This window comes from Botryllus schlosseri, chromosome 6, assembly GCF_051294905.1.
Source record: "Botryllus schlosseri isolate E-star chromosome 6, Bs_hap1, whole genome shotgun sequence".
NCBI classification, from domain to species: Eukaryota; Metazoa; Chordata; class Ascidiacea; order Stolidobranchia; family Styelidae; genus Botryllus; species Botryllus schlosseri.
In genome coordinates this window covers 28,993,755-29,017,774 of record NC_137241.1, presented here as the reverse complement: position 1 = coordinate 29,017,774, position 24,020 = coordinate 28,993,755, and the positions used below count along the sequence as shown (strand labels likewise).

Sequence of the window (24,020 nt, the reverse complement as noted above, 5' to 3'; positions counted from 1 at the left end):
ATTACCGACTGAACAATCCGAACATCAGCAATTGGAAAAACGGAATAGTCAGCACACAGCAGTGCTCGATATTACCGGACCACGATATGACGTAACGACCACGCCAAGCGAACCCGGTCATTTCATTTTCACCGCTTTCCTTCTATGTTATCTTCTGTTCCTTTTAAATTAGTGAGCATACTTCTTATTTAGATCTGCTGGTCTAGGCCAAGGTGGGTGTCTTCTCTGATTAAAAGACTCGTTTACACTTCCTCCTGTCTCTCAACTGCATCTTGATCTTGTGTTGTGTTGTTTTGAATTGATCAAAGTGTAAATAAAATGATACTGATACTGAAAACAGCCGCCGAAATCCCCCCTCTTCTACTGCCTTGAACGTTCAACAGTGAACAATGAACATACAACATGTTGTGCAATTCCCACTCTTGGCTGCATCCAAGTGACCTGATAAATTCAGTTTCGCACTAGTTCTCCATGGTGCAGCCTACTAAATGGCGCGCATCGCAAATTACTCTAAGCATGCGGGTTTTCGAAATCATTTAATCCATCATCTCAAAGGTATCGTATCGCCACTTGACAATAGTATTAATTGGTGTTCGCGAAATGTGCTATTTGTCGAACTGTTCAATTCGTCACAGATTAGTCGCGAGGACATTAGCGTATCCTTAGGAGATATTGCAGTTGCCACACCTGCAGACGCATTTTGCTAACGATATCTACGCTATGCAAACCAAATGTATGTTTTCACGCTGGGAAGAATCAGGCGGACACGCCTCATATGCCGATTCAGTTTATGAATAGTGAATACGCATAAAATTGATAATGATACAGGACATAGGACTGCGGCACATATTCGAAGCTGTTGATGTCGCCCATTCGCATACAGTCCGGCGGTTTCGTAACGACCGTTCGGAAATGACCTTTCGGACGTGCGGAAATATAGCTGCAATAAAACTGGAAATTATCGTTGTATTCTCTCAACGCACTATAAACCAAATCATTTTGATTGTAACACCTATACCTATACCAGATTTCTTCGGTTACCTCGTTAAGCGACATCAACAGCTTTGTGTTTTTCAGCCCTGTCTCAGTAGCAATTCGTACACTGCTGACGGGTCTTCAAGATATATCAGGATCACAAATAGAATCGCGTTTATTCCCTTCGGCAATATGTAACATAGTACAAATAAAAATCTAAATAAAAGTAAGTGATCAATATTGCAGAATCACACATTCTGTACCGAAGTTAACGGAGAAATTAGTAGTGAATTTAGCTGCAACAAAGCACTAATTAGCTTTTGAAAATCACTTATCGACTATGTGGCAGCGACCACCAACTTGAATGCGTTGGGCGGCTTTGACGACTAATATCCAACCTCCCGTCCATGCCTTACTCTGAATATCACATTAGACTCGCTTGTATGTTGTTTTACATCGTCGATTTTCACGCCTGGCAAATACTAATCCAAGATCAGAATTATTCGCCATACACACGTTTATAAATTACAATTCCTAATCATAAATCGGAGATAACTTCTTATCGTCGTGAGTCTGAATGTGCATCGAGAGTCTTTTCGGCGTCGCACTGTCCGCGTGTCGCGCTGGTTGACCGGGTGAGCAAACCCCCTGAGCTACCTTACACACTGAAACCTCTACAGCCGATTTGGCGGATACAAGATACTGTGCAGATACAGATTTTATTCACCGACTACTCAACACGAAAAACCAGCTGCATAACGCTATAGTGCCGAACTTAAATTCACAATTTCGAGAAACTCGCACCCACAATGATGGTGGGTGGTGTGGGCCTTGAAATGGATAGGGTGTGGACTTGTAAATTATGGGGCATCGACGTGGGAGGTGCCTAAAAATTCGCCTCGTAATAAAAATTGACCTAAAAATGCAACGCACGGAGTTGGTAAAATCCGGTTGTGATTGTATACGAACTAAAACGTATAGTTTTAGTGTCCCCCGGATTTTATACTGTTTACACATAAAATCTGAATTTAACAACCAAGTTCCCACCCGCGAGAGGTACTTTTTAACGTTTCAGCCTATAGTAGCCCAGGAAATAAAGGTAAAAGTCAGAATTCAGAATTACGGCGAGATGAGTTGAATACAGCACGCAGGCGTATAGAAATCACCATAAAATAAATCATTGCAACGATAACTATATCTACTGTGTCAATCCGCTAATACCATCGATAGAAACCGACTAAAACTAATAAGCTATGCGAATGCGGCAGCAATCAACCGCACAGAATATCTTTTGCGAATACGCAGGTAAACGATGCGATCTATAGAAACGAAACGAACAACCAATGGCTATAAGTATTCCCAAGACGTAAAATTCTTTCGGAGGTAAAAGGTCAAAAACTAACTACAACGACACCTCCCACTAACACGCAGGCCCAGCATAGCGATTAAATTAGGGACGATTCACGAGCACAAGAAATTAATTGCAACGTACCAACAGGGTAAGCGATATACCATCCACGAACACCCGCAATTTCATCCAGAAAACAAAAAAATTTCATTGAAGAAAATGATACATACAAGGTATATAGAGTTATATATGCAAAAACCAAATTATTCCGAATATACGAACGCTTATGCGCAGGAAACTTAGTTCATATACGCCTGCGCTGGTTTCTCATGAGAGGACGGTGGCTGCGTAGGTCTCCGATAGAATGTTGCCATTCCCAGCACTGGCGGCAATAATATTTGAAGCAGTCCTGAATTTCAAAATTGATAAATCGAATCAGTAACGGGACAATATATACTCAGGTGATCTGAAACGAAGCACTCCTACTTTTGTACTAAGTACTCGAGTACGTTTGCCTACTATAGACTATAGTGGTTATTTTTCGATTACTTCACTTCTATTAAGTTTGTACATCAATATACTTCGGCTTTTTCAAGTATCCAGTAGTTTTGGATATGCCTGCATCACTATTTTAAGTGTAATTGTCATGAAAATTGGGTGAAAGGTCTGAATCATGGTGACGGAAAATCGCACCTATTTGTAGTATCATTAGTCATTTTTCTAGTAGCTAAGATGCGCCTTCAATTACGGAAGTACCCACGTCAGGTCAACTACATGTATGCGACCTATCTCGTGAACCCACCAACTAAAACTACCTTGTCACTTTCACAAGTTATTTGACATGCCTTTAGAGATTCCTATTTTTACTTGTCATCGAGTGGAAATGTAGAGGCAACTTCCTCTTCTACACGAGTAGCAACACTTTGATCCCCGGTGTAGGTACCAGTTTTGACACGTCTTTTAAATTGCTACTTCTACTTCTAATTGCATAGAAATTAACATATTACTTGCAATTGGGAATCTTGGGAAGTACGGAGCTTTCATATAAAATTGAATAATATATTCACATTGAAATTCTACAGCGATACTGACTACATTATTCATCCCGTCGTAATTCCCGCCCGATATACTCACCGGCAACTCGCGGCAAAAATACGGGCCCGGTTGGGACTGGCAGAGGTTGCACGTGGCCGCGTCTTCCAGGTACGGGTCTATCTGAACCTTTTTCGAGAATTTCGGAGTCTTGATCTCGACGAAGGCCGCTTTGACCGCTTTCATGTAACTGCTGTGAGTGCTGAAAGTGACTCGGCCAGATCCTGTAATCATAAAATTTCGTAGATGACCTTGTCACAGACATGGACATGCACATGACATACATATGGAATCGTGTCTTAAATCGGTTAACTCCACAGTAAGTTACCAGACTGCTTCCACGACCTTCCAAACGGAAGAAAACAAGTCGAAACAATAGTTCTTAAGGAGATGTATGCCTATTGCCTATATGCTTATAGGTCAGACTTGAACAACTAGATAATTCTAGTGGTCGAATCGGACTAACTGCGGCGAATTGCCAGTAATCTAATTCAATTCTAAACCAAGTTGTGGAATGTTCCTGTGCTCTAATTACAATTCCAACCTAATTTCTGTCTAGTTTTTGAAAATGCTACAGGAGATCTGTAGAGTGCGAAACTAGCCAAGCTTGTTGTACAGACATTTGCCGTTCTCATGCTTTACGAAAACGATCTGATTGGATAACAACAAGACATTCATTTTTGTTGTACATCTTCCTAATTCCAAAATTAGTTTTTGGGAATACAGTGATTCTAATTCTAATGAAATTAGGAAACGTTTTAAAAGTTGCTGAACTATTTCGGTGTGCCACCCCAATAAATCCGCACAATGTTCTACATGTAAACAGCCCGATACAGCTATGGGACATTCCTCCAAAAGAGTTGCTGTAATTCATTTCAAGACGTTGAAATAAGTGTGAAAGGATAATTTGGTACTTGAAACTACGGTTTACCTGATGTACGGTTGCATTTAAATCAAAAATTTATCGAAAACAAACATGTCTAACACAAGGCCCTAATTCAAAACATGTTTTATATTGTTGTTGTTTTTAACCATGACGTCATGAATATTCGATTGTGACGTCATAGTGGAATGACATTGACAATTGAAAATATATAGGGTAAATATAGCTTCTTTGACGAAATCTGTACTATTAATGTTGAACCGACTATTTTTAGGATTCCAACCATCCCATATCGATATACGTCGGCTATATCGGGTGGTAATTGTCCGTATCGGCTCATACAGCATGTTTTTTGGAAAGTATTTACGCAATTATGGCATAATTTTACAACTTGAAAATTTTTCAAAGGCCTTTTTTAAAACACTGTTTACAACATGTTTTAAACAAATTGTTTTAAAGCACCGTTTGTTTTGAAGGCAACCCTAACCTGATGAACATCCGCGCCAAGTTGTAAACCTGACAAATGCACCTATTTCCACAAAAGGATTTCATTACAGTGCACGAACTTACCAATGGGATACTTGTATTTATCCGTGTCGATTCCGGCGTACACGACATTCCCGAACAGGTCGTTCATCACCTGGGACAAGCCCTCCGACGTCAGCATGCCGTGCAGCGCTCCCACGAAGATGGTTTTGTTCGCGTCGAGATGCGCGGAAGGCACTCGCATGTAATTGCTGTCGCTCACAACCCAAGGGATAATCTGAAGATGAGAATGGGGGAGAGTAGAGTTTCAACCGCTTGCATTCATACAGACGTGGCCAATAAAGTACTATTTCGGAATGCTCACCGGTTTTTACTAGGCTACTTTTTACGCTGCTAACAGCATGCGCACGTTCGACCAAATCCTATATTATACAACTACTCCAGTACTCAGAACTTATGTTCCAGACTACTTCAACCTCTACTTCGACCGAGGCCAAACTAGGGTACTTGTCACAGAAACTGGGCAAATAGCCCACATCACTCTGATTGAATGTAGGCCTATTTTCGAATATTTTACCGTTACGTCATTAATCATTTTGCGTCGAAGATGCAATTTCGCAAGTAGCCACTTTGTGTACTAACGTTGACTTTGGCCTTCTCTGCATATCAAGTGTTGCTTCATTTTGTTGACACTATTTGTCACATCATTGATTGTCAGTCATCACCGAAAATCAAAGTGCACGTCCCGGTTACCGTAAATACATACTTCATAGTGTACTGTATACACTATAGTGCAGTGGTTCCCAAATGGTGGGGAATTCAATGGTTTCTGGTGGGGAATAGACGCATTTGTTCAAAATTATATGCAGGACAGTCTACATATTCACGGAGACACATGCGCAATTACCGTTACCAGTTAACTGCTCTGGAATGTATATATCGAAAATTATATTGCGTGTTGCTCACAAAACCTCATTTTTAACTATGGATGGCCAATGATGGCGTCACAAACGCATCCAGCATAATGGCGTCGGCCATTATTGCGCCACGACGAACAAAGACATAAAGTTATAGGCCATGTAACATACGACACAGAGAAGTGTGCCAGAACGATCAGCGGCGAGAAGACCTTGGCCGAGAAGGAATGCCCTTCTGGTGACCGAAAACTTCGATATATTACAATATACATTATACATATATGTTTAATTGTCCATATGCGGCTAAATGGCTGCCGCCGAATGTTCCTGTCCTGACGATCTCAATCCCAGAGGACAATTGCCATCCTGCAGGAAAAATTTATTTGCCAGTAAAGCAATAACAATTTGAAATCGTGTGTGCCTTTTAGTTTTGGTGATTTCCATATCTTTTGACATAGCAGATGTAGGATGTCACGAAATACCCGAAAATGTTTAATTCTTATTTACGAGCCCTACCTTTTCCAACACAACTCACTCAGCTCTACCGGTAAATATGATTACGTGAGCAGAGAGGTGGTAAAAATTGATAGCAAAATATATGCATTTCCCGATCATATTGACCGATTCAAACATTAATTGTATAAATTTTTCGCGCTTCGCGCGTTTAGTCGAAATAAGGCGACAATGTAGCTGATAAGTAGCGGGAAAAAAGCGTACAGGCCCAGGGGGCTTTGCCCTCTAGAAGTTGGGTTTATCACCCTATGGGGAGCCCAAGACCAACGTTTTTTGGGGGGAGAGGGGTACACGAAGTGCTGTTACGGACCCGGTGGGGAATGACGGCTCGGAATATATCTGAAGTGGGGAATGAAGACAAAAAGGTTGGGAACCACTGCTATAGTGGTTACTTGGCAGTGTTACTATAATTTCAGAATAGCGAGGTGCAGAACAGGGGCCAGGCTACTTTAATCACCCCTGCATTCATACTCAGATCTAACTTACCTGCACTTCCTTGCTACGCATGCGTCTGCTCGACAAGCGAAAGAACCATTCGTTGGTGGTGACATCGCGCGTGCAGTTATGAAGCAAACTTTTGATGGACTTGTCGCTCTCAAACAGCAAGTACACGTAGCCAGCTGCACAAAACACCCTGTTCATATTAGGCCACTCTATTACAGTAGAAAATACTTCGCAAACCTCTTAACGGGTATCTCGGACCCTTCGTATCTTTACCAGGCCATTCGACGCGGACAAGCCCGTACGGCTTGAAAGTCAAGTGAAAAGAAGCTGATAAATCAAATGTTCCAAGTATTAGTCGTCCACTTTTATTACAAACGGTAGTAGGGACTAGGCACTATAGGGAGTACGAACTATATAATCTGCGACTGTTAGACTGAAAATGGTTATACATTTCTCAGCTAACATGCGTCCAGATGCAGCCTTTCAGGTTCATTTCTTATCCAGGCATACAGCAAAGGCGACAAATCTGTTCAAATATATGCTATGCAGTTTTGAAAATACTCCGCAAGCTAGATGCCATAGCTTTTAAATATCGGTTGAACATATCGGGTTTATCGGTGAAGGTGCCAGTTATCGGTTGGGGCTAGGCCCTACCTTCGGTGATATCCCACGGTACGCCGCCCAGGAAGACCTTCGGAGAGTAAGTCGGCGCAACGTAGTGTCTGATAGGAAGATGTCCGCTCCAAGTAAAAGTAGCTTCACACGAAGCTGTATACAGAAAAATCCTAACGTAACATCTTTTAAACCTTCCCTCATACAACAAATCTTTACCGGCAGCAGAACGATGAAGTCTTGCATCATATTCCATTTTATCAGAAACTCCATAGAGCGCGGCCACGTCCAAAAGTTGGTCGGAGAATGAGCTCAAGTTACCGTTCGTGTCTTGCGGATAGAGCTGTCTGGGGGTAGATGCATCGCACCAGTCGACCGGACTCATTGAAGGATTGGAACGACCCGAAATCACGTTGCCACGGGATGTCGCGAGACGGAGTCCTTGCATTCCGCTCTTTATGACACAAGAACGGATTCAATGTCAGAAATGCTTAGCCAGAGATGGTCAAGTAGTCAATGAAGCTACTCAAGTAGAAGTAGGGACGCAAAACTCTACTAAGTACGAGTAGAAGTAGTCCTTTTAAAAGCAGCCTATAACTACTTGAAATAGAATTGACCGACTTCAAATCTACTCAAGTAGTTGTGAAAAAGATCGTAATTTGTTCACACAGACTGTCAAAAGCTACAAATTGAGCTATGCGAAAAGGTGCAGAGCTTGATTCATATTGATGCAACCCAGGAGATGTAGATTTTTGACAGCGTATGCATTCGTCCGCATCATGAGATGAAAATGATAGCATTGATATGGGAATGCGTTACTATAGTCCTGTTTAGTCGAACACTCCGATGTAGAAAATATCATGGTATGGCGCCATCCCCCATATTATAAGTCCGTAGTTTGGTCGTAAAGAAATTTTGTCGGATACCGTACGGTGTCAACACTTTGCGCGATTAGTAAACGTTGATAAAAGAGATGGCTGATCGTAAAAATGCCATATAGCAAAGCTTTATTTTCGGAAAATAGAGGCATTACTACACTGGCTTTTGTACTACAACATCTATGTTCTATATACAAAATAACTGAATCTATTTAGAACCCAAAGTATGATACTGGGAATTGAAAGAGAAATATAAATACCACATCTGAAAAGCGGAAAATATTTCACGTCGCTTGTCCAGAATGTTTCAACAGTGGTCTGCTAAAACAGGTCACAGGTGTAAAGCTAAGAAAAAGTCAAAGTCACCTTTTCCAGATAAGGACACGCCATGGGCTGCTGGATTACGATATATGATGGGTAAATGCTAGATTGTGAAATTGTATGGCGCCCTCTAGGGTTGCATTCAAAACAAACGGTGTTTTAAAACACTTTGTTCAAAACATGTTTCAAACAGTATTTTAAACAAAGGCCTTTTTTGAAAAAATGAAATTGTTTTTTCAATTGTAAAACTATGCATTAATTGTGCAAACACTTCCCAAAAAACATGTTTGTATGAGCCTGCGGACAATTACCACCCGATATAGCCGTTCTACATCGATATGGGATGGTTGGAACCCTCAAAATAGTCGGTTCAACATTAATAATACAGATATTTCGTCAAAGGAGCTATGCTTACCTTATATTTTCAATTTTCAATACACATGCCTTATGACGTCACAGTTGAATATTCGTGACGTCATGATCAAAACCAACAATAAAAACATGTTTTAAATTAAGAGCTTGCTTTAAACATGTTTGTTTTGAACAGATTCTGGTTTTAAATGCAACCCTAGCGCCCTCCCCATATTTCAAGGCCCGTTCTTTGAGGGGGGCGGGGGGGGGGGGGCGAAGAGAAACACTGAGAAGTGGTGACGGCTAAATGTCCTCCTTTTTCGTAATTCGTCCACTAACAGCTAGGGTAATGGACAAGGTCAACTGAATATCGACACAAGAGGCGAATTAGGTAATGCGGACGTTCGAGCGGGTCATTCGGAAGTCAAATCAGAATGATGATTTTTTTTATAGCCATAACATCGTCAAAGTGTCGTAAAAAACGAGTCGAGTCCGAGTGACCTTTTAGCCAACACAACAAGATTCCCAATAAATATTTCAAAAACAGTTTGCTTTCAATCTCGTTAAGCTATATCTTCATCATGCCAACTTACGACAAGTTCTGACACAGAAATGGGCTCCGAGCCGGAGCTCAAGAAGCTGGAATTCAAGCTGCTGGAGTTGCTGACATCGTGGGACGAGCGAGTACTTCGGCCATCGCTGCTTAGAGTCGTCAAATGCAAAGGCGCGCCATCCATACTGAGAGACAGCGTCTGTTCTAGATCTTGCGATGCTGTATCAAAAACAACAAAAAAACAGCATAGAAACAGGCCAAACAATGCCACAGTTTTCATAACTTACACAAAATGCTGCTGTTCAATAGCGATCCGTAATCACTGGGCGGCGTACGCGCTCGAAGAAGCTCATCTAAACAATAAACTTTGTGATGAAACTGATTTGACCACCGACTAATGAACGTACCGTAGTGGCCAGATCTCGTCATTGTCGGTCTCATATTATTGGTGTTCAAGTCGTGGCCGTTGACAAACCGATCCATAAGATTATGATATTCCAGAGAATTGTGAATATCTGGTCTATGCATCATAGTCCCTGGATGGCGAAGTTCTTTCAGCCTCTGTTGCACATCCGTGGTTTTCGTTATATGGTTGGCGGCGAATTCCCGTTGCTGGTTTATCATGTTAGTCAGACTCGCGTTTTGGCCGCCAACTTCCCCGTTTCCCACTGTGCAATCCGGAGCAGTCTTGACGCCGCATCGTCCTTAAATATTTGGATTCATGTTGTAGTTATCACTATAGCTAATTCCTACGTTTGTAAATACGTCGAGTATTAGCATTTATAAGTCCAGTTTGTTACTTTCAAAACACCACAAGACTGTGATGAAATAGATAGGAAGGTGTCGTCTATCGAAACGACTTGGAGACGTAGCCTTTAAATCATGCAGGCACCCACATGTACCTGGCGATGTAAATAAGGAGGCATAATTAGTTAAAGATATAGACCAATTAAGATGACTTGAAAAGACAAGTGATAAAAATGACCTGCCGAAAGGCGAGGTCGGTACATCGGATCGTGGTGAGATAATCTAGAACTCGGACTCCTACGCATACCTAGTATTTCGTAACCACTTTAGCCTGAACCTTACCATTAGCCAAGTCACCATTCTTCAAACTAGGAGATCCGGGTTGCGACGACCATGTAGCGTACGGGCCGGTTTCCCGCTTCACGTCTGCAGAATTTGAGTAGCAGTCACGAGTGGCGATCTGTGCCGTAAACTATGAAGGAATAAAGCACCTTACCGGGACTGGTCGTTACATTTTCGCTGATGCCGCGGAGGTCCAGGGTGTTGCCGAGAAGACTGTTCATATTTCGGAAGAAATCCTCCGTCTGATATCCGGCAGCACTAGCCATGTAGAGACTTGTCATATACTCCTTGGATTGACTCCACAGCGTGTTACCTCCGCAGCGTACTGTGTGACTTGAGAGGCGATTATTGTACGTTTGAGTATAACGAAAAACCAACTCCGGAAAACCAATTACTTGTCCACGGCGCGTTTCACTGATTGTCACTTATTGTCACATTGTCACACAACCAATTGCTGGCACCGCAAATCGTTCATTGTAACTGTGGTATCATTGTATTGTGCTCGCGGATATCATACGCTAAACGGTGATTTGAGTCGTTCAACATGATAATTCATGGGCCAATTAATGAACTTGCATTTATCCTTAGCGATCTTATCGCAATGGCTACTATCTACTCTACTGTCTTTGCGTGATAGACCATTAGTGCCTTTCAGCCGTCCGTTCATGCCGCCAGCGACGGCCAAGGAAGATTGTCAGTTACGGTGGCCGTACGTGGCTCCCACTAAAGCAGTTGTTTCACCTGTGCTTTTTGCTGTGTAGTATTAGGAAAACTGTCTTAGCGTCGCGTACACAATTCATACATGAGGCGACAGACCACTTCGACGCAGACCAGTGGCGGCTCGTGACAATATCGGGGGTTCTGTTGTCTAAATGACGTCACAATAGTGTATTCCGGCGTGATAATGTGACTTCGTGGTTACGTTAATGTGACACATTAGGCATGGTTAACTAGGCTTACGTGTTTCAAATTGTTCGGAAGAAAGAAGTACAGTAGTTCATGCCTGCGAATTTTAACGTTTGTATCAGTAACCTATTGCGCGCGGCGTGATTTCATAGTTGCAATATGTTCAATGATGAGTTCATTGAGATCTGGAATACCCAGAATGACAGCGTTGAGAATATATCTTTACACATCACGATTCTAAGAAAAGTCCCGGTGCGTTTTAATGTGCTGAAACCACGCTCAGATTCTCCGTATGAAATTGAGGTGGTCAATACGATATTTAAAAAGATAGTTATTGCAGCAAAGTTGATAGGAAGCGATTTTTCAACTATAGGAATTTTGAAAGTTGACTAGTGGTTACTACTTCGGAAAAAGATGTATTGGAATATAAACAAGTCAACTCAAGCCGAGCAATGTCGACCATCGGGTAATACCGAGTCACGGCTTGCAGTAGACTATAGACCAGTGCTCTTCAACCTTTTTCGTCGTGCTACACCCTTTTAACGTCTACTCGAAACTCGTACACCCCTGACCAGATAACTTACTGTATGCGTATAGTAAGCCTTATCCTAATACTTTTCGCTATTTTCAGTTTGTCAAGTAGAAGTAGTGTAACCCCCCAATTGAATGAGAAACTGGGGAATTCTCGGGCTGTTTTCATGGAGTTCTAACTTTCAGTTTTAAGAAAATGTAAGTCAAACCCAGAATTTCCATCGCGCTTCACACAAAGTAGATATGGAGTTACAAATATATGTTTTCACGAAACTAAATATTATTTAGGTAGCAGGTTGCGTGGTTCCCTTCGCACCGCATTCTCGCCCATATGACATATTTCATCACGGTAAATATGGCCCATCATAACGTTTGAAACTACTGTTTCGTAATCTAGCATTTACCCATTATATCGTAAGCTAGCAGTCCATGGGGTGTTCAAATCTGGAAAAGTGGGCTTTGACATTTTTTAGCGTTCTGTTTTAGCATACCCCCGTTAAAATTGTCTCGACAAAAGACATGAAATACATTTGTTTGGACGCAACACTCCAATGTCAATGAGTGCCGATTCTTCAGGCGTCGAATCCTGTCTGCTCACATGAATCTGCTTTTGGACTCTGCAAACCTTGCGTATCAGTCTTGCATTCAATCAGAATCAAGCAACGCAAATCGAATAATAAACAATGTTAACTTGGTTTTCATTTGAGAATACTAAGATGCAGCAACAGTGCTTGCTCGTGCGTTGCCCGATGGAATGAAGAGCGAGACAATAGTAACGAGGGCAATTGTGAGGAGGAATGCTTATGCTGTCGAAAATTGGATACTTCCTGTGGTATGTATCAATATGAATCAAGCTCTGCATCTTTCGCAACCTCAATTTGCAGCTTCTGACAATCCATGCGAACTAATTATGATCGTTTTCACAACTACTTACTTACTTGAGTATATTTAAAGTCAGTCAATTCTTCTTCAAGTAGTTTTAGGTTAGTATTATAGTCTTTATTCACAGTAAAACTGGTAAATACACACATAAGCCGGGGAGCAACCAGCCCCCAAAGGAAAATGGCGAGATTGGAGTAAATTTTTAAAATTTCAGTAATACATTCAAATTGTTATTCCTATGCAATACATGGAGAAGTCAGGTTACAGAATTGCAGCAGATGAAGAATTGGCAAGGGTTACAGAGCAGAAGTAGAGATGATTGAAAATGAAGAATCGAAATTACAGAAATTATGCTGTGATTCACAAATGTAATTTTAGTCCAGTGGTGCATTCAAGGCCTTCCGAAGAATGTGCAAAGTGCCCAATAATGTGATCTTTTGGATCGTGTCGAATCGAACGTTACCCGGAATTTGTTGGATATGTCTCATGAGTTTTTTGCTTACGACCCCTGTAGCGCCAATGACTATCGGTACAATGCATATTTTGCATCGCCACGCTTTCTCACATTTCATTTTTAGATCTGCGTATTTGGAGTGTTTTTCTGATTCTCTCATTTTGAGTGTTGCGTTTTTGTATTATTATTATTATTGATGAAAAGGTTAGTGACGCTTTTCGCTTGTGAGGCCTTGGTGCGTCACACGGACTAGAATGTGCGATCGATATACCAAAATGTGGGCAAGAACCGATTTACAGGTAAGTACCACGAGATAGAACAAACTCTGCAACATGAGTTTTAGGTTGCTTATGGAAGAAGTACTTCATCATTGGTTTATTAGCAATTTTATCAGTTCGATACACCACAAAAAACGCGATACAATGAAAAGAAAGGAAGATGTCGAAGCAACTAGGAGTTGTCTATGGAATCGGACACCCACCTTGGCCTAGGCGATGTAAAGAGGAGGCATGCACACTGAATGAAAGTAAAGAAGATAGTATAGAAAAAGGAAGCGACAAGAAATATGGCGGCATGTCATGGGAAGCTTACTTCTACTCGTACTTGAGTAGATTTTTTTCGTCCCTACTTCTACTTCTCCTTGAGTAGCTTTCTTGAGTACTTTGACCACCTCTGCATGTTATTGATATGTGCTGGCCCATAAACAACCAGCGCTATACATGGTTTGCATACACAACCGCTCGGTACTGATACGGCTTGCGAACACACACGTGAAAAAGAGACGCCATTGATGATGTAGTTTAGTGATATGAACACTGAACAGTAGCTTGATCGTAGCCTTCATAGAGGAGCACTACTGAGTGATGAAAATCATTCTTCGTTGCAGTACTATAACGTCACCATGAAATATCTAATCGTTGTTTACGTAGCTTTCGTCGAAACTTTAGAGAGCCGGATTCGCCATTAATCAACACCGACAAAAATATCCCGTGAGAGCACTGAGCTATCAATCAATTGACACAGTATTGATTCTGTCTGTATATACGTTGGTGTTGGTGGGTAGGTTCATGAATGCGCGGCTTATTTTGCAATTGGAAGGGATTAGGCCAGTCTTCTGCTCGCATACTTCTTCGAACTGTAGATATGGATACTGCAGCAATAGAAAAAGAGCACCCTGACATTTCACAAATCAGAAATCCGTACAATCAGCCAAACGATGCGTTCACAGAAGGAAAATTAGTATCTAAAGCCCCGATCAAGCAATTTGAACGATGGCTCAAAGAGGAAGCTGATCACAACTTAGATGATGTTAACTAGGCTTACCATACGTCCTCTTTTAAGAGGATTTGTCCTCTTTTTTGACTTTTTTGAAAGTGTCCTCGGAGGACGCCCTTTTGTCCTCTTTTTTGAGATTTTGTCCTCTGTTTTAGGATTTAGAGCAAATTGCGAGTGACATGCCACATAATAGCACAGAAATGAAGCTCCGACGGGTGAAAAACGGTGATTTTAGCTCTGTGCGAAAAGATGACCTTTTTTTTTTTTTTTTTTAGTCAACCACCTAGCGATGTGGAGTAAAAAACGTTATTTTGAGATCTGAGCGGAAGAGATGACCTTTTTTTTTTTTTTTTAGTCAACCGATCACAAAGTGGGTAAAATTAACCGAATTTTGAGAATTTCACTCCGGTTTTACAAGTTGAAAATTTCTGAAAAAGTGTCCTCTTTTTTGATTTCCAAAATATGGTAAGCCTAATGTTAACGCGATGACACTGGCAACAGTTGATGCGTCTGGGCGCCCAAGCGCCAGAATTGTGTCACTGAAAGGTTATGGGAAAGACGGATTCATATTCTTCACAAATCATAATAGCAGGAAAGGTAAAGAACTGGCGAAAAACCCATACGACGCTTTGGTGTTTTTCTGGAGATTTCAACATTGCTCCATCCGAATTGAAGGAAAAGCAGAAAAGATCTCAAAAGGAGAAAGTGAAACTACTTCAAAACCCGACCGAAACCTAATCAAATCGCGGCTCACGTTAGCACATCTCAAAGTAGCCCTATACCTAACAGAGACTACATAGCAAATCGCGATCGTGAATTGCGAGAGAAGTATCAAGACAAAGAACTCCCCAAACCCGAATATTGGGGTAGATATTTGGTAAAGCCAGAAGTAATTGAGTTCTGGGAGGGGCAAACCACCAGGCTGCATGACAGGATAAGATTTCGGAAAATCACTGGTGATAATAAATCCAACGATACCTATTTGACAAAAGGCGAAAATGGCTGGTTTTATGAAAGACTTCAGCCTTGACACTTAACTATGTGGCACTAAATGTTTATTTTTTCTTGTGCTTTCAAAACGAAATCTCTACGTGCTATTTAATTACGCTTCGAATGGGACTTTACGCCGAACCTTCGACGCGTACTATGAAACACTTCAGCCTTGACATAGAAATATGTGAGCAATAAATATCTATTCTGATGCTTTGAAAACTTTTTCTAATTGTTGATTTTATTACGCTTCCAATGGACTTCACTTACACATTCTGAACACAAATTCCTACCTCATCTCAAACACTGCCCCGAGAAAATACTATTCAACAAGATGCGTATAATATTGATATATAAATTTATTATCGCTATATCATAAATGGCGAAATGTATAGCATATGTACACAATTCTCACGAAAAAGGGACACTTTTACCAAACCATAAAAGTTTGTTAACGGAAATTGCAAACAGCTGATATTGTAATATTTACTGAAAATCTTGCTATGCAATTACTTACGCAGTTTATTAGTTTTACTTGTATGTGAGCGATACAGCGCCTTACTTGGGTGTATAGTATATTTACCTCTATGTTCGTTCATCGGTTCAAAATCAATGACCACTCAATCTGTATTTCAGACAGCTAGCAAAATACAATATATATATATAAGCACGCCTCATACCTCGAAAAAGCAATTTGACTTGAATTTTGACTTGACTCGTGACTTGACTTGACTTGACTCGACTTGACTCGAGTCACCTCCAAAAATCGACTGACTTGACTTGACTCGAGTCACCTTGGAAAATCGACTGACTTGTCTTGACTCGAGTCAAAATCTGCAAAGACTCGAAATGACTCGTGACTCGAAGGTAGTGACTTGATCCAAACACTGCTTCGACGTGCCACAATTTTATGTAGAATATTTGAAAATCTATTGAAGATTGATCTGATATCAAAGCATTTGAGCGGTGTAGCCTAATCCTGGTTTTGATATAGTTGTGATAAGTAGAGGCTATTGTTACTGTCAAGGTCAAATTAAATCAGCGTTAGATTTTGCCTTCGGTTATTATTGGAACATATCATTAACAACTTACATATATTCTTTGAGCCATAGTAATAGCATTGCTTCTTAACTTTTTTAGCGATCGTACCCCTTGTGCTTCCAATAAGATTTCTCGTAGAGTAGCCCCTGTCAATTTTCAACACTATTTCTGATCAGAGTTGGATCAATTGTAATGGTAATTGTAATTGAATGTAATTAATTACATTTTTCAATGTAATTGTAATGTAATTGTAATTGAAGCATTTTTATTTTGTGTAATTGTAATTGTAATTTGACAAAAATTTTGCTCAATTACAATTTCAATTACATTAAATTGCTATTGAGACCTGACAAGCACAACATAAAATAATTGACTTAGAATGCATTCTCTTGAAATGTCGACAAGGAATTTGGTGGATCCATTCGCGGAAGCCCTTGACTGCGCCCTTGCGAGCGAAGTTTTTTTAATTTTTACCGCTATGCTGCTGCCATTGTATACAATTTTTAGATTACTAACCAACGGCTGGATTCGCAACACGTGACTCACGATTGAATACGCCGAGAAGTGAACTGCTGAGCAGAGTTGGATCAATTACATTATTTCAGTTCAATTACAATTACAATTACAATTACTTTCATGCATGTTTCCATTACATTACAATTACAATTACTCCATGCTAAAAATATCAAATTACAATTACTCCTTGCATGCTTCAATTACATTACAATTACAATTACAATTGCTGTTGTTGAACATGTAATTGATTAATCATAAATTCAACCGTGCTCCTTGACAACCGTAGCGTCGTATTTACCAACAATTCAAGTCTAGTTCAGATTGTGTACTAATAAATGCGTTTATGTGCGTACATAGTATGCTATGTAAGATGTCATTGTGACGTAATATAAGCGTGTTTTGTATGCTCGGTAATTATGGCTCACGTAATTGGAAATGTAAAATGTTATTTACCTAATTTCCTATGGGTTAGGATTAAGGATAGGGTGCAGTATGTCGTTGAAAAAGTATTATAATATATGCACGTGTAGGATTTGCGTATATAGTATATAATTAAAGAAATAATATTATTTTTATCGAGGGACGTAGGAATTAGGATGAGGAGTAAAAACAAAACCGTGCTTTGTCAGATAAGACGTTATATAAATCCAGTGGTCTGGTTAGTTAGCCAGACGAAGTAACGATGCAGCATCGTGATCTGAAATCGTATTGTAGATTGCCAACCCACGGATGGATGCGCAAGATGTGAGTCACGGATGAATGCACCGACAAACGTACTGCAGAGCCGGCTAAAAGCAGCAAACTTTGTAGTCCTAGAGCTGGCGATCCATGCGTCCAATTTTGATGCATCTGGTCTTTATCGTAAGCTATTGATGTACTAATTCCGAAAATACAAAATAAAATCTCGTCAGGGCAATGCAACTGGTTCAAAATAGCCGTTTAAGGCCGACTGTTCTGAAAAGTGAGAGCGCTGCAGCAGCATGACCACAACAATTGCCAATTACGCCCAGCGATTGTTCAGAACAATGCCGATTCCCAGACTTTCACGACTATTTTGGGATGGTACCATTGCCTGGAATTATACTTTTATTGCGGAATCAGTGCGACACTAGCTTTCGATTAGGACCATACATATCAAATTTCGACACTTGGATCGCCAGGTATGGGACTATCAATTCTGCTGCTTTTAGCCGGCTCAGCAGTTCGCTTCTCGGCGTATTCAATCGTGAGTCACGTGTTGCGAATCCAGCCGTTGGTTAGTAATCTAAAAATTGTATACAATGGCAGCAGCATAGCGGTAAAAATTAAAAAAACTTCGCCCGCAAGGGCACAGTCAAGGGCTTCCGCGAATGGATCCACCAAATTCCTTGTCGACATTTCAAGAGAATGCATTCTAAGTCAATTATTTTATGTTGTGCTTGTCAGGTCTCAATAGCAATTTAATGTAATTGAAATTGTAATTGAGCAAAATTTTTGTCAAATTACAATTACAATTACAATTACACAAAATAAAAATGCTTCAATTACAATTACATTACAATTACATTGAAAAATGTAATTAATTACATTCAATTACAATTACAATTACAATTGATCCAACTCTGCTGCTGAGCCGGCTAAAAGCAGCAGAATTGATAGTCCCATACCTGGCGATCCAAGTGTCGAAATTTGCGAGTCGCAAGTCCTTCTCTGATTTTAACGTTTGACCCGACTTAACTCGAGTCATTTTTATTTCATCGCTCAGTCAATCTGAAATAGAGTAATTTTACGAAAAGGTCGCACCAAACCAAATCACTATTTCCAGTCACGAATCATCAACGTGTCATGTTTTATCATCATGAACTATAGAAATGTGGCGGAATAGCTGAGATTTTCTAAGGCATATGGTAGCTTTTAAAAGTGATGTCATGGTGTAGTTTGAGATCTCAGTGTTTTTATAGTAGTACTGGGGTGAACTTTAAATTTTTATGCGATAGTGAAGTTTGTTGAGATTTCAGTTATTTTTATAGTAGTTTTAGCGTGAACTTTAAGTGCTCGTATCTAAAAAAGATATATGGCACTTGAATATATTGTTGAATACTTGAAATTCCGCGGGCCGCACAAAATGCTCTCGCGGGCCGCGTGTTCGAGACCTCTGCCATAGAGTGTGGTCACGTCCAAAAGTTGGTCGGAAAATGAGCTCAAGTTACCGTTCATGTTTTGCGGATAGAGCTGTCTGGGAGTAGAGGCATCGCACCAGTCTACCGTACTCCTTAAAGGATTGGAACGTCCCGATATCACGTTGGTCACGGGGTGTCGCGAGACGGAGTCCTTGCATCCCACTCTTCATAACACCACAGAATCAATATCAGAAAATGTACCTCGACATAACGCACGTTTTAGAACCTTACTATAGGCGCCGAGTTACGGGGTGGCGGGGTGGCCCAGCCACCCCATGACACATTTATGGGGTGGCGGCCACCCCATACAATCGCGCCTGCCGTCCGCGATTTCAAATCATCAGCGCTGTCAATTGGCGAGTCCGTGATAGCGCGTAAATGCCAACTATTTACCATTCACCGATAAGTGCGTGAATAATTGAATACGCAGCTTCGTCGGCGACGATGAACTAGTGCTTAAAACGCCTCAATAAAATGTATAATCCGTGATTAGTAATCAGACAATCGAACCAACCTCGTTTACGACGTTGATTTCGACACGGTTGCGCTGAGAAACAACATCTTTTCTCACGATCAGACGAACGAATTCACGTTCTCCTTCTCTTAATTAGATTGTATTTGCGCCCATATTCGTTTACAAAATAATTCTTGAGTTAGTTCCGTGATACTCTCTTTAGTTGGAGCGAGAAATAGGGCAGTGTGTTTGTGTAATGTGTATGCCTGCGAATTGAAAGTCATTCCTGCGCAAAGTGGGCATATTCATTACTCTAACAAGGCTGTGCCAACTTTTTCGGGAAATGCAACAATACAGCTCAAACATCGTTATAATGAGCAAACAATTGTCGCGATGTCAGACTCGGAGCCCCATTATGCTGTACGCAAGTTGTGGCTACTAATTCTTGTCTGCTTTATACACTCGTATTCCCTCGGTATCACTTGTCAGTGTTTGATTTTTTTTTATACCGCTCATTGTGCAGTGCACGGCGTTGAATTGCGTTGTCGAATATTGATGCAACACGAGATTCTCAGTGGCGCAAATTCAGATTTTATTCGATTAATTTGAACGGGAACCTTCTATGTTCCAATAAACTTCATTGCTGGACGGACTCTATCGAGCGCAACCATATCGCGGATCGAAAATCAAAACTTTGGGATATGTATTATATTGATAAGGTCGCGGCATGCGCCTATATTGCTCTTGCTGCAATAACACGTGGATAATTAAAATCGCACCATTTTACGATCAAAATTCGACTGGCTGATCGGGGCCAACATAGGCCGTAGGGCTGATACCAAACAGCGCGTTGTCGGTTTTGTTTGTTTGGTTGTTTTGTGGTATTCATGGTGTTTGTCGACTACTATGGTCAATTGGTCATTCACACCAGGCCGATATTTTTCTTATTTTACGTAACTGCCGACTTATAGCACTTATAGCACGGCGTTGTCGGTATTAAAACCCCAGGTGCGTAGCCGGGGGGTTCCTCGTTTATAACTAGAAATCCCGTTCTTTCGAAATGCCAATTCACTAATTCGTATTATCGATGCTGCGTACTGCAAATTAGTGAGAATTATTTGTATGCGAAATGGGTCATTGATATCTCATGTACACTATCGTCGGTGGTTTGATTTAGCGCGTCCGCATGCAGGCCTGCTACCATCCGCAGAAACACTTTTGCCAAACAGTAACAATTTCTGAGTGTAATATTGTTTGTGTTTATGTATCGTTTTGATTAAAACTTATGCTCGCGTCTGAACAAATTGCGCTCGTTGCCATTGCCGAATCTGGGCATTAGGTATGACTAGCGCACCCTGTATAATTGTAATCATTGCAGGTTTGCAGCATGTCTTCAACTTTGTCATCAGCGTAACCTTGCCGGGCGATAGTACAATGTACACCAGTGGTTCTTAACCTTGCCCCCAGCGCCCCCCAAGGGGCGCTGGCGATTTTGAAGGGGGCGGAAACGCTCAGGGGGCGATATGGGGGGCGCTGGGCTCAGGGGGGCGGTATGGGGGGCGCTGGAGAAAAATGGCTTCGCTGTAGATGATGTGGTGGTAGGACATATCCTTAATGAGTATTCAGAGCAAATTAACACCGGAAACTTCGTTATATATAGCCTTCAAAATACATATAGGTTTAATTGTCCATCGGCGCCTAAATGACTGGCACCAAATGTTCCTGTCTTGGCAATCTGAACCCCAGAAGACGAATTCCATCTGGCAGGGGAAAATTATATGCCAGTGAAGAAATACCAATTTGAAATCGTGTGCGTCTTTTAGTTTAGTACGATTGGGCGACAGGAATATTCCTGTTGGGCGATTCTATATTTGTTGATATAGCAGACAGGAGGTCATGAAATAACATCATGCAACGAAGTCATACCAACGGGTTCGCCCGCCCGAATATGTTTAATTATTAGTTACGGGCCCTACAGTTTCCAAGACACCTCACAATGTTCGCTTCAAGTTTTGATGAGTCTGCGCACACTCAACAACTCACTGCGCTGACCCTTGAACAACAGTGCGTAACGACTAAAAAAAGGTCATAACTTCGGATTTGTTGCGCGCATCGTAGATTTTCTGTGCGCAGAGACTGTGTCAGCACTGCGCACGTGCGCAGCTTAGAGGGAACATTGCACCTCACTCAGCTCTACCGGTAAATCTGGTAACGTGAGCAGAGAGGACAAAAAATTGATAGCAATATATATGCAATCCCCGATCTTACTGACCGATTTTAGCATGAATTATCGTAAGTTTTCGCGCTTTGCACTGGCTCGCTAAACAGTAGGCTACAGCTGATTCCGTGGCAAAAGCGAACAACGTGATGGGGGGCGGTCGATTTATCACCGTATGGGAGCCCAAGACCCAAGTTTTTTCGGGGGCCTGACGAATTGCCGTTTCGTTCCTGCCAACGGGTATACGCCCGAAGATGTATAATTATTATTGAGGGGTCCTACCTTTTCAATCACACATTACTCAGCTTTACCGGTAAATCTGTTTACGTGAGCAAAGAGAGGATAAAAATTGATCTCAATATACATGCAATTCCCGATCATATTGACCAATTCAATCATTAATTAGTGAAATTTTTCGCGCTTCGCGCGTCTAGGCCAGAATAGCTGCCTCAGTAAATGGTCACCCAATGTAGATGAATAGTATCAGCAAATAGCGGACAGCCGAATGGGGGTCTGGGGGCGAAGCCCCCCGGAAGTTTGGTTTATCACCCGATGGGGGGCCCAAGACCGACGTTTTTTATTTGGGGGGGGGGGAGGGGGGGGCTGACGAAGTGCTGTTACGGCCCTCCCTCTTACTCATTTTCTTTATTACATTCCTTACAATATGGGGTTGGGGGCGCTGGAGCACGATAATTTTTGAAAGGGGGCGCTGGAGGAAAAAAGGTTAAGAACCACTGATGTACACTGTACACACTGTACAGTCTGATAAAATTGATCACGACTATGTATTTCGCACAGCGTACTGATGCTGATTTCAGCCAACTAATGATCCTTATTAGATGTACAAATTCGACCTCATCGTTAGAAACGTAGTTTTCATCGCGCCCTCTGAGAAACACCATCTCCTATTGCGATTTCACGACCAAATATACGTTCACCTTTTACAAATTAAAGTGCATTATTTGCATCGACCAGGGCCGCAAGCCGCGTTTAAAATATTTTGTGAACTATTTATGTGATAAATATTTTCGGATCGCGCAAAGTTGAACAGTGTTTTACTGTGTGTGCCTGCTAGTTGGAATATATTCCAGTGCCCATAATATTAATCCAATTATGCGAACGTAAACCAAGAAATGCAGCAATGCAGTCAAAATCGATGTTTAAATCAGCAACGAATTGTCGCGATGCGACCTACTCAATACCAAGTAAAAGCCATTGTGCTGGCGGTAAGGGATAATTACTGATTGGCCGTGCGCGTTTGTAATGATAATTCGTGTCTGTCTTTCGTGTTCCAGAATTGTCGCGCCATGTTACTGCTCAGTGCTCACTGCTCAGTCCACTGACGAATGCCGAGTGAGCGGCAATCAATGACCTAATTCTGCAATCATCTCAGCTCAGCTCAGACGAATCTCGCTAGCTAATTGGTCGTGGCCGCGCGTACTACTGATATTACGACTTGTTAAATTGTAACTGAATATTAGCGTCAGAATGGTCATTTTTAAAGGAAGGGGTTTTGCGTACCAAAAGGAGGGGGTTTCGACACCCCCAGGCTACGCGCCTGCCGCCACCCCATGCAAAAATAAAAGTCGGCGCCTGTTACTATGACTGGATTCTCGAGTCAGGGATATCTAGAAACTCTAGAACTCTAGATATCCCTTCTAGATATCCTTCTAGATACCCTTCTAGATATCCCTTAGATATCCCTGTCTCAAGTACCTGAATATTCTATTCTGAACCGAGTATTACCCTTTGAGTATCACTCATTATGAAGACGTAACAGTATGAATGATGCGCAAAGTTCAAATAGTGTACCTTTTATGCAACCATATAGAAAGAATAGGTCGGTGCAAAACTGCAAATCACATTATAGATGTTTGCAATTTTTCGACCTTACCCGTTTCATTTGCACTTTGTGAAAATGCCGTGGATTTATCAAAATTTCAGATGTGCTATTTTCACTAACGTGCGTAGCTTAATCCCTATTTCGCATTCTTCGCTCCGATCAACCGAGGTTCAAAGGATTCGACAGTGGAGATTATAAACCGAAACTATAATTCTCGACGGTAGGTTTACAGTGACAAGCAGCGTATCATTTCAGTCCTCTAAATTAGGGTTACCATACGTCCTCATTC

The 24,020-nt window shown here is 41.3% G+C and overlaps 2 protein-coding genes across 2 annotated transcripts; one reads left to right on the top strand and one right to left on the bottom strand.

Annotated features, from left to right (window-relative positions):
• Positions 1–1,675: 1,675 nt before the first annotated feature.
• On the bottom strand, positions 1,676–10,813 carry LOC145442011 (uncharacterized). Its single transcript, XM_080319982.1, has 12 exons — positions 10,617–10,813; positions 10,463–10,546; positions 9,781–10,077; positions 9,661–9,726; positions 9,414–9,592; positions 7,490–7,724; positions 7,313–7,426; positions 6,896–6,985; positions 6,701–6,834; positions 4,869–5,061; positions 3,458–3,639; positions 1,676–2,732 (listed from the first exon to the last, which is right to left on the bottom strand). Exons 1-12 carry the CDS (start codon positions 10,741–10,743, stop codon positions 2,628–2,630), a joined length of 1,806 nt encoding a protein of 601 aa, XP_080176108.1. The 5' UTR covers positions 10,744–10,813; the 3' UTR covers positions 1,676–2,627.
• Positions 10,814–14,378: 3,565 nt separating this feature from the next.
• Positions 14,379–15,918, top strand: LOC145440183 (pyridoxine-5'-phosphate oxidase-like). Its single transcript, XM_080317760.1, is given in 3 exon segments — positions 14,379–14,543; positions 14,981–15,215; positions 15,218–15,918. Coding segments are annotated over 3 exon segments (723 nt in total). The 3' UTR covers positions 15,541–15,918.
• The last annotated feature ends 8,102 nt before the right edge of the window (positions 15,919–24,020 follow it).